Source organism: Dipodomys spectabilis, unplaced genomic scaffold (genome assembly GCF_019054845.1).
Source record: "Dipodomys spectabilis isolate Male_0828 unplaced genomic scaffold, ASM1905484v1 ptg000096l, whole genome shotgun sequence".
Taxonomy (NCBI): Eukaryota; Metazoa; Chordata; class Mammalia; order Rodentia; family Heteromyidae; genus Dipodomys; species Dipodomys spectabilis.
Genome location: NW_024870773.1, coordinates 14,434,546 through 14,447,657, shown reverse-complemented (window position 1 = coordinate 14,447,657; position 13,112 = coordinate 14,434,546). Strand labels below are relative to the sequence as shown.

Here is a 13,112-nt window from a genome sequence, read left to right as displayed (position 1 = left end):
TTCAAAGCCAGCCCGGGCAGGACTCCCTGAGACTCTTTTCTCCAATAAACCACTAGACAACCGGAAGTGGCACTGTGGTTTTAAGTGGTAGAGTGCTTGCCTTGAGCTGAAGAGCCCAGGGACATGCCCAGGCCCAGAGTTCAAGCCCCATGACCAACCGAAAAAAAAAAAAAAAGAAAGAAAAAGAATGGGGTCAGATAACTGTTTACTTCCTAAAACCTTAATGCCACATTATGTGCCTTAGAAGGTGATGGTGGGAAAGTGAATTCAAAAGCTGAGTAGACCAGAGCCAGCTCAGGTTAAAGCTCTGATAATTATGAGAAAGCTTATAGAAACGGAGAAAGGACATTGGGTTTTGACCTGAAAAGATAACTAGCTGACATGTGCCTACATTTTCTGAGGTCTCCTGATAGAGACAATATAAAAATTAGAAGTATCATACTATTGTCTAAGTTGAATGATGATAATTTGATCTAAAATGTATTTGTTTAGATGAAATTTGTTTATACCAGATTACAAAGGTATTTCACAGACATAGTTAAGTTTCATATAAAAATATATCCTTCATAAAGCAAAACAATAATCTAATGCTTTACAAAATATAGCAATATAGATTTAATAAAACATTCATATTTTATGAAAATTCCAAATTTCTTACCAAAGAAAGAGTAAAATAATTTAGGTGAATCTTAATCAGGTTTAGCTCAAAACAATTTCAGAATTACTGCCTTGGCAAGTGACGTAATATCGTGACCTTCGTTTCCGTTATTTCAGAATTATTCACATAGGATCTTGATTAGTTTAGCTACAACATGCACGTTGAGACTATTTCCAAGTAGACGGTAACGCTGCTTCATTGTTATCTTCTCAGGAAATTCTAGAAAAGAGAGGCAACAATAATAGTCATTTGTAATTCTAATTCTCAGAGGTACAAGGGATCTTTTTGTAAGAGCACAAATGCCGTCTCATAAATGCTGTCATGTGCCTCACAGCAATGCTTCGGTGAGCAATCAACTACAGACATGTTGATGGTCCTGGGTGACAATTCACTGAAGGAGACTGATATTGTACCTGTCTTAGTTCACCTAAGTACTCTATGGCTCACAACAATGAAAGTAATTCAGGAAACATTTTTCAGAATGGATGCTCTTTGTTAAGAGACATAACACAATAAATCTCTAAAAGTTTCCATGAAGTTTTCTTCATAAATGAGAATTTGGAGACCAAAATATTAGTATATTGTCCACAAAATGAGAAACTATAAATATCACATCATATTACATAGTATCATCTGTGTGTGCATGTATCCACAGTAAATATGCTATAGAAAGTGGTGGCTACCATTTTTATTTATTCAACCTTTAAAAAAAATTAGCAACTGTGGGGGCTGGGAAGGTGGCTCAGTGGTAGAACGCTTGCCTTGCATGCATGAGGCCCTGGGTTCAATTCCTCAGCACCCCATAAACAAAAAGAAAAAAGCTGGAAGTGGTGCTGTGGCTCAAGTGGTAGAGCACTAGCCTTGAGCTGAAGAGCTGAGGGACAGTGCCCAGGCCCAGAGTTCAGGCCCCACGACTGGACCAAAAAAATAAAAATAAAAATTAGCAACTGTTTTAGGGCAACAGTGTTATAGTAGGAAGAAATAGGAGAGAACTATTTTCTGTTCTCTCACAGAAAATGGAAATTAGACTCCAAAACTCAACTGACTAGTTTTTAGTACAGAGTATTTTAAACACCTTTATTAATTCTAGAACATTTTCATTATCCCAGAAAGAAACAACTGGGAGACAGTGAGGGAAGGAGTGATATTGTCCAAAAAGAAATGTCCTCATTAGCCAGGTGCCAGTGGCTCACGCCTGTAATCCTAGCTATTCAGGAAGCTGAGATCTAAGGATCGAGGTTCAAAGCCAGTCCAGACAGGAAAGACTGAGATTCTTATCTCCAATAAACCACCAGAAAACCAGAAGTGGCGCTGTGGCTCAAGTGGTAGAGCACTAGCCTTCAGCTGAAGAGCTGAGGGACAGAGCCCAGGCCCCACAACCGACAAAAAAAAAAAAAAGAAAGAAAGGAAGAAATGTCCTCATTACCTGACTTATGTAACTGTAACCCCTATGTATATCACCTTTATAATAACAATAATTTTTTTAAAAAGCGAAAAAAAACCCTACAACTGGTAACCATTGAGTCATTCCCCATTTTTCCTCACCCTCCCAACCAATCTAATTTTCTGTACTTATGACTTTGTCTATTTGGAACATTTCATATTAATGGAACCAAATAATATGCTGTTTTATATCTAGCTCCTTACAGTTCACATAATGTTTTCATGGTTTCTTAGTATTGTTGTATGTACTAATACTTACTTTCATACCTGTATGATATTCTCCTTTAAGGATAGAACACATTTTAATTGGGCTGTTTGTACTTTGGACTATGATAAATAACGCTGTATAAATAAATAATCCCTGTATATGTTTTTGTGTAGACACCAGCTTTCAATTCTGTTAGATATATATATACCTAGGAGTATGAAATATCTCTATGTTTAATATTTGTGGAACTATTAGAATTTCCATCAACAGTCTCATAAGTTTTAATTTCTCCAGTTTTGCTGATTCTGTGCTTTTTTATTCCCAGTCATGTGAGCAGGTATGAAGTAATTTCCATTGTAATTTGACTTACATTTCCTCTAGTAGCTAATGATGTTAAATATCTTACATATGCTTATTGGTTATTTGTCTATCTTCTTCAGAAATATGCACATTAAATTTCTGTGTACATTTTAAAGTTAGGTTATTTTTGGCTTTTATTGTTACATTATAGCGTTCTTTTAAACACACACACACACACAAACACACACACATTTTTTTTTGGTAGGTCATGGGGTTTGAACTCTGGGCCTGGGCACTGTTCCTGAGCTCTTCAGCTAAAGGCTAGCACTATACCTCCTGAGCCACACTGCCACTTCTGGTTTTCTGGTGGTTAATTGGAGATCATAGTCTCATGGACTTTGCTGCCCAGATTGGCTTTGAGCTGTGATGCTCAGATCTCAGCTTCCTGAGTAGCTAGAATTATAGGCATGAGCCACCAGTGCCTGGCTGTTCTTTTAATATTCTGAATGCAAGTCTCTCTCAGTTGCTTTTCATACTGTGTTTCTACAACTTGACTTTTTCTTATTGGACTTCTCTTCACATTCAGGACACTTTGACATAATAAGTAATTGAAGAAATAGCAAATTAGTTAATGAAACGAGGGAAATAATGAAAGAGCACTAAAATTTTAGTCTGGCGCCCATGGCTCACACTTGTAGTCCTAGCTACTCAGGAGGCTGAGATCTGAGGATCATGGCTCAAAGCCAGCTGAGGCAGGAAAGTCTGTGAGATTCTTATCTCCAAATAACTACCAGAAAACCGTAAGTGGTGCTGTGGCTCAGGTTGTAGAGTGCTCGCCTTGAGCTGAAGAACTGAGGGACAGCACCCAGACCCAGAGTTCAAGCCCTATGACCAACAACAACAACAACAAAAAATAATAAAATTTCACCTATTTGGAAAAGCCAAAAGGTAGAGCTATGGTAAAGTTGCTTCATTAATATGGGATAAAACCTAGCCATAATAATAGTTACTATAAGAGAACTGTCATTTGTAATCAAGTGTGATTGTAAAGTGTATATCCTAAAATAAGCATATTATTCATCTAAAAAATTATTTAGTTGAGGGGCTAGGAAGGTAGCTCAGTGGTAGAGTGTTTGCCTCACATGCATGAGGCCCTGGGTTTGATTCCTCAGCACCACATAAACAGAAAAAGCCAGAAGTGGCGCTATCACTCAAGTGGTAGAGTGCTAGCCTTGAGCTGAAGACAGTGCCCAGGGACAGTACCCAGGCCCAGAGTTCAAGCCCCATGACAAAAAAAAAAAAAAAAAAAAAAAATTATGTAGTTAAGGGGCTGCGAATATGGCTTGGTGATAGACTAGCATACATGACTGGCCAAAAAAAAAAAAATATTTTGTTGAAAATAGACAGAGGTACAGGAGCATTTACAAATCAGCTTTTAGACTATCCTAAGGATAATCTTTTATAGTGCTAAGATTGCATTGAAGGGCCAGATGCTAGCAGCTCACACTTGTAATCCTAGCTACTCAAAGGCTGAGATCTGAGGATTGTGGTTTGAAGAGAGCCTGGGTTGGAAAGTCCATGAGATTCTTATCTCCAATTAGCCATCAAAAGAACTGAGAAGTGGAGCTGTAGCTCAAGTGGTAGAGGGCTAGTTTTTTGAGCACAAAAGCTCAGGGACAATACCTGGATCCTGAGATCAAGCCTCAGGACTAGCACAAAAAAGAAAAAAGAAAAAAAAAATGAAAGATTACTCTGAAGCTTTGAGAAGGAACAGTTTTGGAACAAATAAGATTTTTAAAAATTATGTGCTATGTATCTAAATATATTTTATATACTGATATTAAAGTTCAAACTGTCTTACGGGAGAAAATTATGTTAATTTTCTTTTTTTTTTTTTTTTTTTTTTTTGGGGTCCGGTCGTGGGGCCTGAACTCTGGGCCTGGGCACTGTCCCTCAGCTCTTCAGCTCAAGGCTAGCGCTCTACCACTTGAGCCACAGCGCCACTTCCGGCTTTTTTCTTATGTGGTGCTGAGGAATCGAACCCAGGGCCTTGAGCATGCAAGGCAAGCGCTCTACCACTGAGCCACCTTCCCAGCCCAATTATGTTAATTTTCAAGTTTACAGGAGACTTTTAAAACTTAAAGACAGAGCTGGGAATGTGGCTTATTAGTAGAGTGCTAGCCTAGCATGCATGAAGCCCTGGGTTCGATTCCTCAGTACCACATAAACAGAAAAAGCCAGAGGTGGCTCGGTGGCTCAAGTGATAGAGTGTTAGCTGTGAACAAAAGATGCTCAGGGACAGTGTACAAGTCCTGAGGTCAAACCCCAGGACTGGCAAGAAAAAAAAAGAAAGAAAGAAAGAAAGAAAGAAAACTTAAAGACCATAATTCTTGAAAAGAAGCATGAATTAACAAAGCCAAAACCATAGCTTCCTTCCAGTGAATGTAGGTTAGGTCCCTTTCAAGATCAAGATGGTAGCTTCCATCTAATGAGTGTAAGTTAGGTCTCTCTCAAGGTCAAGATGGTAGCTCCCATCTAGTGAGTGTAGGTTCGGTCCCTTTCTTCCAAAGCCTGCTGCCTCACAAGTGAATACTACTGGTCACAAAGAATCAGGACACAATGTACATAGAAATTGATGCTTATCTGTCTTTGCCAGTGGACAAACAGATCAAACTAAGGCTACTTTGGGGTCCAGAGCCTATAACCATGGAAACATACATGAGGTGCTTAGGGGAAGCATCAGGGCAAGTTGTCCACACAACACAGCATATATTTTCAATTCAGCAACTTAAAAGCCTCTTTTCTCATACATGTTATACATATTCAGAGAATAAAAAAATGTCTATTTCAACATATCTAAAATGTTTAAAATGATAAATTATCAAGTTATAAAGTATCATTTGAAAATAAAAATAACTCAAATATTGCATTGTCTCAGATACCAGGCAGACATCTATAATATAGTACTCACTAAACTCTCCTAGCCCTATGAAATTGGTGCTATGATTTTTCCCATTTTGCAAATGACTAAACTAAGACAGGTTGAAGTGGAATGAGGATTCTAACTTATTCTGACTATATTGCCTCTGTCTGTGCGCCTCATGGAGTTTCAGGATAACCAAAGTGACTGTAGCTCCTGGAATAAACGAGCACTGTAGGAAGACTTCATTTTTTATTGAATAATCACTCTTTTTTTCTCTCTCAAGTGGTAGGTAAAGCATGTCTAACTGTTCAAAAAGGAGGAAATATAGTCACCAAGAAAGCAACTGGAAATTAGAATCGAGTCCAACTCTCAGTTCTTTGTGCTATGATGTTCTCACTCACTCTGTGACATAAACCAAGACAAGGGACGTCTGTGTTTTTCTTCAATAATACTCCCCAAGATATTTGGGCCTGAATGAGATCACCGAAGGTGGAGGGGGGGGCAGGGAGTAGAAAAGAAAGCTGGCTGCTGTGACTATACGCAGACAGTCATCTACCAAGGGAGTGGTTAGATTATAATGTGTTTGTATCCAGTGTACAAAAGGATTGTGTTCCAAAGCCTCAGTGGTAAATCTACCATTTAGAATGTGAAACCCCATTCCTTTCACCCATTATTTAAGAATGGTACGGTGTTCATATTACAAGAGCATTGAATTTAGTAAAGTTTTCCTTTTCTACATTCAAATTCCCAGTCATGGCCTCAAATGTACATTTCTTCCTCCTGTAGCTCCGAAGGCATGGTATCCCTCCCTCTGCCCCTTAGCTGGGCACTGATATCACACCATTCCCAGACTCCTTCACAGAAGAGAGCCAGGGCCAGCAATGGAGTTAGGAAGAGGGGGCCAGGCTGCGCCATGCCTGCCAGGACAGTGTGTCCAATCTCTCTTAGTGGTAAAAATTCCTGGATTTCCTGAAGTGCCGTTGAGGTAGGACTTTGTCTATCTTTGCTTTTGTTTTCGAGGCACCCTGCTGAAGATCCCCTAATCTTTGGTCAGTGCTGGTTTCTGTGGTTTTTATTAATCTTTTTCTTTCCTTTGGAAAACTCCTTCTTAGACTGCCTCCCCACCTACTCTTTTCTCCACAAAATTAACCCTTGCAGGAAGAGAAAGGCATACAACTGATAAGGATGGATCTCTGCTGGAGGAGAATAAATAGAAAGAAACCTTCCCTCATTGAGAAAAGAAAAGTCCTCAACTGAACTGCTTTTAAATTTCTTCATTTAAAAAAGCCAATGGAAGCACCGTTTCACAAGTGAGGGGTTATTAGGTTCAGAACTTGGAAGCCAGAAAGTAAGTTGGAAAGAGAATGCTATAAAGAAGCCTCTGGGGGATGAAGGGAACTGCTCATCTGTGCCTCCTGCCTGGGGAAACTGACACACACTGGAGTCTCTGCTACTGAGTCAGAAGGGAATGGACTGAGGCATTAGGGAAAGGGAACAAAGAGGAATAACCCTGTCCGCCACGCCTCCCCCCCCCCCCCCCAAATGGAGCTATCAGGGAAGGATGAGGTTTCTGAACTGACCTATCTGGGCAAGGTCTTATTTATGAAATACATGTAAGTCTCTGATAAAATTTGGGGAGCTTGCTCACACCTGTAATCCTAGCTACTCAAGAGACTGAGATCTGAGGACTGTGGTTCAAAGTCAGCCTGGGCAGGGAAGTCTGTGAGACTCTTACCTCCAATAAACTACACAGAAAAAGCCAGACATGATACTATAGCTCAAGTGATAGAGCACTAGCTTTGAATACAAAGAGGCTTAGGGAAAGTGCACAGGCCCTGAATGACAAAGAAAGAAAAGAAAAAAATTGGGGGAGCTTTAGTAAACGAAAGCTGTGATCTGCATGGATCCGACATACCGAAATCTGGAGGAAATCCAAGGAGATTTGCTATTTCTTTAGGCGTGAAATATCGCAGTTTAAGCATTGCCAATTTTGTTAGCTTTTCTTCTTCTGGCAAATTGGAAAGGGAATTGTAGATATTCTCAATCTGTGAAATCAATCAATCAATCAGTATAACTGGGAATATAGTGAGTGCAACCAGATTTGTTAAGATCAAATTTCCAATAATAACAGCTTACAAATGTTGGAGGTGTAACATGTCTGCTATATCACATGGTAACACGATATATAAGAAAAATGTCTCTACAATAAATTATATAATTGGCTCTATAATGATAACATAGATTTTGGGAAAGAAGAAAAGGCTACAAGTGGAGCCATGGTTCAAGTTGTAGAATGTCAGCAGTGAGCAAGAAAGATGAACGGAGCACATGGTTCTGTGTTCAAGCAACATGGCTATCCCAAAAAGGAAAACGAAAAAGAGAAGCAAAGAAAGGGTTGACACTAAACACTTTAGGATACTTCTCAGTTCAGCTGTTATTTTTAATCCTTAAAATTAATCATAATTCATAATGATAATAAAACATAATACAGTGAAAAGTATGAAAGGAAATCAACAAAGTGAACTTCACAATGCTACACTAAAAGAAAATTTAAAGGCTGGGAGTGTGGCTTAGTGGAAGAGTGCTTGCCTAGCTTGCATGAAGCCCTGGGTTCAATTCCTCAGTACCACATGAACAGAAAAAGCCAGAAGTGGCGCTGTGGCTCAAGTGATAGAGTACTATCCTTGAACAAAAGAAGCTCAGGGACAGTGCCCAGGCCCTGAGGTCAAGCCCCACTATGGACAAAAATAAAAGTAAAATAAATAAAGGAAAGTTTATTGTAAATCTATTTTATCCAATTAACATGGTACCTTATAAATGAAGAAAATATACTAAATATGATTTCTCAAATCTAGGCATTCATTTGCCTATGGTAGAATATTTACTATGAGTAAATTTTACCAAGAATTTGATGAGTATAAAGGAAGATAATATGATCTGACATTGAAATTATTCAAAAATTTTTAGTTCTGTATATCAAGTAATATTAAACCATGACACCAAGAAAAGTTGACAGCAAATGAATAATGTGCTTTGCTAGAACATATATATCTTGCCTATAAATAAGTTTGAAAGTATGGACTACAAAGGACAATTTCAATATTAAGATCGATCTGCAAAATTTTAGAGTGCTAATGACTGTAGGTTAAACCTGAATTTGCTATTTATGGAATAAAAAGAAATGCAAATACAACAATAAAAATTAGAAAAGAAAAATATGGAACATTCGAAATGCAAAATTCATACACAGCAACAAACGTTCCTTGACATTGAAGAAATGTATATGATCATACATACATACGTGAATAGAATATATGCATACACATACGTATATACATGTATATACATTCCCAGTTGAACATTCTGAATTATTTTTAACATTCTCAAATTAAGTATTAAATGTAAGATTGCTTAAAAGTTTTAAACATACATGGTACCTGCACATCCTTTGAAGTCTGTAACACAGATCCTGTCCCTTCAATGTAGGTTCCATAACTAGAAAGTTAACATGAATGTTATTCAGTATGCAACCTATTTGGTAATGCTAGATTTCTTACAGATTTCTCGAATGACTTAATACACACATAGTTACACATCCTTCTGCAATATCCTGACTGAAATATGCATTTCAATTGAAAAATGACTAGGTAACATGACTAGGTAAAAGACATTCTATTTAATTAACTTCTTGGTAACTAAATGTGGCAGTTTTTGAGTTGCATAAATGCCACTGAATTATGTGTTGTTATAATTTCGTATCAAATGTTATGTCTCACGCCTATAATTCTAGCTACTCAGGAGACTGAGAGCTAAGGATTGGGCTTCAAAGCCAACCCAGGCAGGAAAGTCCATGAGACTCTCCAATTAGCCACAAGAAAACCAGAAGTGGCACTGTAGATCAAGTGGTAGAGTGCTCTCCTTCAGCTGAAGAGCTCAGAGACAGTGCCCAGGCTCAGAGTTCAAACCCCACAATCGACCAAAAGTAAAAAAAGATTCATCATTAGAATATGTATTTTATATTCATATGTTCAATTCTAACAAGTCTTCCATATTAAGAGTTAAAAGTAAAACAGACTGCTATTTTATTTACTAATACCTGAACCATCATTTTTTTCTCAGGATCCCAAACCCTGCTAATTCCACAGAAACAGGTCCACTGAGACTTCTTGTGTCCCTCATTTAGCCCTTTTTTTTTTTTTTTCTCAATTATGGGGCTTGAACTCAGCCTGAGCCACCGGCGCCCAGCTTAACCCAATGTTTTTGTTGCCATTTTCACCCAAGAATTAATTATATAAAAAAAATTGTTGGGGCTGGGAATGTGGCTTAGTGGTAGAGTGCTTGCCTAGCATGCATGAAGCCCTGGGTTTGATTCCTTAGTATCACATACACAGAAAAAGCCAAAAGTGGCACTGTGACTCAAGTGGTAGAGTGTTAGCCTTGAGCAAAAGAAGCTCAGGGACAGTGCCCAGGCCAAGGTTCAAGCCCCAGGACTGGCAAAAAAAAAAAAAAAAATTGTATAAATTATTTCAAAAATCAAAAGTACAGCATGTTTCTTTTTCCAGTATAATTGTCAACCTGGCCATTCAACATGTAAGTATTATTTTTTTCATAATAGAAGAACTTAAGAATATAAATTTAAAAAGACAACTGAAAAAAAATAAGTTTTTCAAATTATTTTCACATATATTACACATAGAAATAAGTGTGTGAGCAGGGCACTGCTAGCTACTTAGGAGGTGGAGAACTGAGGATTACAGTTTCAAACTTGCTAACACAAGAAAGTCTGCGAGACTCTTATCTCCAATTTACAATCAAAATGCTTGCAGTGGAGCTCTGGTTCAAATGGCACAGTGCTAGCCTAGAGTAAAAGAAGTACAGGCCCTGAATTCAAGCTCCATTCAAGCATCCTATCCCTTACCTACCACTCCCACCCCCACCTACAAAGAAATGTATGTGTGGACATTCACTACAATAGAATATACTTCTCTAATAAAGCTTGCTTTATATCATGTTCATAATTACAAAAGAATCTCAAGGTTGGTTTTTTTTTATCTCAAAATTGATAAGTCTTGTTTTATGACAGTCCTAAACAGAACCTCTTGAACTTGGTAATAGACAACAGCTGAGAGAGATCATCTAAGGTAAAGTGAAGCAATAAATCCTCACTCCTACAAGTTCAAGGGCAGAGTAGAAAATCAGATGAGTCTGATATGGTTGTATCAGCTGCCCAGAGTCTTGTTACAGATACTAGCTAATAGGTAAAAAGAGAAGGTCTAAATTGTCAAATCATACAACTCCCATCAAATGAGGGCAAATGGCCTTCATAGAGCAGTCTGGGTGTTAAGACAAAACTTTTCCAAAAAGGTCCAGTTTGCCTCTTCATTCTAAAAAAAAAAACCCAAAAAACAAAAAAACTGCAAAAAATATATTAGACACTCAAGAAAAGGAAGCCCCTAAAAGTTTATCAATAGATAAGTAGAAAAACAAATTATGACTATGCCATGAAAATAAGGGAGATTTTATGTACTGATGTGTAGCTAAGAAAGGAAACATAATACATATATTGTGGGCTATCATTTGTTTAAAGCATGGATAAAACTCTACTTGCATACTTCAACAGCTCCTCATGAACTAAACATCCAAGTGGTTACATATGGTTACCTAACAAATCACTACCACAGATTACATGTAGGGAGAGATATTAGATGGACAAGAGATATCTGTGGAAAGAGGCCAGGGGGAGTATAGTTGTGGACATGGGAGGGAAGGGATGGTAGGGAAAAACAAAGGAGGAGGCAACAATACTTGATAAGAAATGTACTCATTATCTTGCCCATGTAATTGTAACCCCTCTGTACAGTATGTTCACAAAAAATTAAAATTAAAATTAAAAAAAAGAAAGAAATGTACTCATTGCCTTGCTCATGTAATTGTAACCCCTCTGTACAGTATTTTCACAATAAAAAACTTACTTAAAAATAAAAAAAGAAAGAGGCCAGGAGTCTTAACAATCTTAGCACCTTTTGAATTTTGAGCCATGAGAATATATTACTTATTCAAAACACCAAGTAAAATTTAAATTTAAAAATTATCTGAATGGGCTGCAGATGACTCAATTCATTTCTTTAGGTTATCACTTAATTGCTTCTTATTTAACACATTAATCATGAGAGTGGACATAACTCTCTCAGGCTTAACATGTCGTGAAAGAGGGGTGCTAAAAGTCAGCAATTCACAAGCTAGGGAGGCCATGCCTACACCACGGCACTGAAACTCCCATGAAAGTCACTGAAAAATGCCCTTGTCTTTTATGAACTCTTTTGTGGGTAGTGCACATCATGTTCCGCCAGAGGAATTTTCACTCATGTTCTCTACTGAGGCACCAGGCAGGCAATTAGGGGGAAAAATCATTCTGGTTTATGAAACATTCATTGTTTTGAGAAGAACTAAAAGAATATCTATTAAAACCTAATTATTTTGTATAAAAGACAGATGGAACAGCTTGAAAACCTACCCCTTGGTGAAGCACGTGGACCTTCTGCAAGTAGGGCTGACAATATCAAATAAAAGGGAGTATCGTAGCAATGACTTGGGTGGTAAACAGTACTGACTCATATCAATGTCATCTTCGAGAAAATCCATTAGCATTTTCACAGAGAGATCGCTGTTCTGTTGGTATTTTCTCTCAATTTCTTCAGCTGTTTCAAGTTTATAAAGAATGCCATCCTTTCCAGAACAGTGTGTGCTGCTTTCTAAGCAAGCACTGGCTTCAATTTTCTCTTCTTTAATTTTCTTTTCTGCATCTACTGCATATGTTTGTGGATGCCCACATTCCATTTTGGGAAACTCCATCAGTACCTGGCATTAAGCAAAAAGTTTAGAAAGCAATATTAACATTCCAAAGTCTGTATTTGGGATAAGAGTTTGCCATATTCTTTTCATTAAAAAAGAAATATTGGAACATACTCATGATCTAAAAGAAAACTAGTAATTAAAAAAAGAAAACCACTTTTCATCATGAAAAGTTATTTCTGCTCATGAGGCCCACAGGAAAAACTTCTATAAAACTCATAACCTGTACCAAGTCCTATTATATGAAAGAAAAATCATGCATTTTTACTGATTATGCCTTTCTGAATATACGGTATAGATTGTTTCTGGAACTGAATACTAGGGAAAGGGCGATAAGGTGCATACTGCATACAGGTGATTCAAATGACACAACCCATCTTCTATTTGCATAGTTATTAGTGATTACTGACCATTTCCTTGAACCACTGAAACTTATTAACCACCCCTATTTTCTTTTTTCTTTGTCATCTGTGGGGCTTGAACTCAGGGCCTGGGTGCTATCCCTGAGCTCTTTTGCTGAAGGCTAGTGCTTGACCTCTTTGAACCACAATGCTACTTCCAGTTTTCCAGTGCTTAATTGGAGATGAGTCTTCACAGACTGGGCTGGCTTTGAGCCTCGATCCTCAGATCTCAGCCTCCTAAATCACCAGGATTACAGGTGTGAGCCACTGGTGCCCTACTCCACCCTCATTTTTAACCAAAGTGCATAAAATTGTTCACCTAATTAC

The 13,112-nt window shown here is 37.9% G+C and overlaps 1 protein-coding gene across 2 annotated transcripts in view; it reads right to left on the bottom strand.

Moving 5' to 3' along the window:
- Positions 1 to 764: 764 nt before the first annotated feature.
- Trdmt1 (tRNA aspartic acid methyltransferase 1) overlaps positions 765 to 13,112 on the bottom strand; it is a 41,824-nt gene continuing 29,476 nt past the window's right edge. For both annotated transcript variants that reach the window (XM_042686298.1, XM_042686299.1), the window contains 4 exons: positions 12,047 to 12,390; positions 8,970 to 9,027; positions 7,448 to 7,577; positions 765 to 877 (listed from right to left, as the gene is read on the bottom strand). In XM_042686298.1, the coding sequence (XP_042542232.1) occupies positions 777 to 877; positions 7,448 to 7,577; positions 8,970 to 9,027; positions 12,047 to 12,390 (633 nt within the window). In that variant the 3' untranslated portion in view covers positions 765 to 776. The remainder of the gene's footprint in view (positions 878 to 7,447; positions 7,578 to 8,969; positions 9,028 to 12,046; positions 12,391 to 13,112) is intronic.